At 35.6% G+C, this 2,318-nt stretch overlaps 1 protein-coding gene across 1 annotated transcript; it reads right to left on the bottom strand.

Annotated features, from left to right (window-relative positions):
- Nucleotides 1-262: 262 nt before the first annotated feature.
- On the bottom strand, nucleotides 263-982 carry LOC128668080 (uncharacterized). Its single transcript, XM_053740246.1, has one exon. It carries the CDS (start codon nucleotides 980-982, stop codon nucleotides 263-265), a length of 720 nt encoding a protein of 239 aa, XP_053596221.1.
- Between the last annotated feature and the right edge of the window lie 1,336 nt (nucleotides 983-2,318).

Raw genomic sequence — 2,318 nt, forward strand, 5'->3', positions numbered from 1 at the left:
ACACCTTATCCTCGCCCACATCTTCTTGTCCTCCCCTCTTACATTATCTTTTTTCCAGTAGTTATCTTCTTCTTTCTCTAATCTTATTTTTTTGTACAATGTATTATACGTTGATTTGTTTATTGCGTCTTCAGCCTCCTTTTTCACGTTCTCTCTCATTTTCTTAATGCCCTCATTCAGCTTTTCCTCTATTTCCTCTACTCCCGCATCCCTGTAGATCATCTCGATCACCTCCTCGCATTCCATTTTTTTAGCGCAACCTTCACCATTTCCCCCATTTCGTCGGGCACCTGTTCATAATCCCTCTCATTTCTTCTTTCAGTGCTATCCTTGGCCATCTCTCTTTTTCCATCATCATACAATCCTTCATATATCTTACTGCTCTTTCTTTTAATATTACTTCCATCTTTTCTACTCCCATCTCGTCCCTCCAAATATATTCTGGTGTATCCCTTCTTACTCCTAATGCCATCTTGCAGAGCCTCCTATGCACCCTCTCTATTTCTTCCGACTTTTCCCACCCCCAGACCTCCACTCCGTACAAAGCTACTGTTCTTGCCACAGTGTTCATCAGATACATCCTGTCCCTCATGCTGTCTTTTTTGCTCCTTTTTATCACTCCCCATACTGCATTTGTGGCCTTTTGTGCTTTTTGTGCTAGTTCCTTTTTTTGTTTCCCTGCGCTATTCCTTGTGGTGAAATGGTACCCAAGATATTTAAATTCTTTGACTTCATCGACCTCACTTCCTTTATACATCCATTTTTTTCCCTTCTTTTTTCTACCTCCATTTCTGCATATTAGAATTTTTATTTTTTCCACGTTCACCTCCATCTTATTCTCTTCTGTGTATCTTTCCAGCTCTTTCAGCATCCCTCTTAGCTCCTCTTCTGTGTCCGCAACTAGCGCCACATCATCCGCATATTTCATGACATGTATTCGTTGGTTCCCAATTATTGTCCCACCTCTCTTCTTCTTTTCCATCGTCTTTTCTAGGTCGTCGATATCTATGCCATATAACGCTCCGCTCATCGCACACCCTTGTCTTACCCCTTTTCTTGTTATAAATTCTTTTGTCTGTCTTCTTTTTCCTACTTTCACCTTAAAATCTGTTCTTTTATATATTTCTCTTATTATTCTGTGCATTCTCCCTCTGGCCCCCTTCCTCCATACCTTTTTCTTCATTTTTGGTCTCCTGACTGTGTCGAACGCCGCTCTAAAGTCTATGAACCCGATGCATAATTTTCCTCCCTTCCTCTTCATTTTGTTGTTTATTAGACTATTCAATACAAATATGTGGTCCCTTGTCCCTCTTTTTTTCCTGAACCCCGCCTGACTTTCTCTTAAAATTTTTTCTTTATCTATCCAGTTATTTAGCCTCTCCGTCATCATAGTTGTCTTCATAGGTCGAAAAAGTTTCCCCCACGCGAAATGTTCGATCCATATTATATTATATTATAATTTTTATTAATTTACTAATTAAATTTAATGGTTTTATTTTTTTTTTATTTTTTATTAATAAAGTTGATTAGCAGTTTTATTTAAACCAAATTTGGTATTTTTTTTTTTTATAAAAAACGCGAATAAATAATTAATGACGAGAGTAGCTTTCGGAACTTGTTCGTACTTGCTCGATCACGGTTATATGAAGAATTCCTTTATTCGTTAAGACATGGATACATTCGATGCGTCGATGTTTTTTAATTCTGTCGTCATGAGGGCGGGAAAAGTAGTAATGAATTCTACCAACTTGTAGAATAATTTTGAGTTAAGAAATTCCTTTATTATAGCAAAAACTAATCAAATACAGTTTGTTTTATGGCATAAAACAAGGGAATATGTGTTCAGTTCCATCTGGTGAACTTTCATATAACTCTTTGGGTGTTTTGAAAAATTATCACAGCTCAGTTTTCGATCTATTATGTTTACTGATAGGAGTAACGACTGGATGGATTATCCCAATGCTTTATTGAAGATTTAACTAACTAACGTTTACTAATCATAAGTTTGGATATTTACTGCGTTGTTTTTTGATCAATTGTATATAAAAAGTCATCCACTAAACTTTTCAGAATGGATTTTAATTTAGATAACAGGGTATTTGACAGTTATAATGACTTAAAATCTTTTATAGAGCAATATGAACGTCATGTGAAACATTGTTTTTTAATTGCTCGAAGTAAGCTATTAAAAACTTATGAACAAAGTCGACAAACGGTGCTAGCATAAAAAAAAAAGTGGCTCCAAACAACCAATGCAAGTAATAAATGACAATGATATGGAAAGACTTTTATATTACAATCTAACATATGTATGTAAA

Source organism: Microplitis demolitor, chromosome 6 (genome assembly GCF_026212275.2).
Source record: "Microplitis demolitor isolate Queensland-Clemson2020A chromosome 6, iyMicDemo2.1a, whole genome shotgun sequence".
NCBI classification, from domain to species: Eukaryota; Metazoa; Arthropoda; class Insecta; order Hymenoptera; family Braconidae; genus Microplitis; species Microplitis demolitor.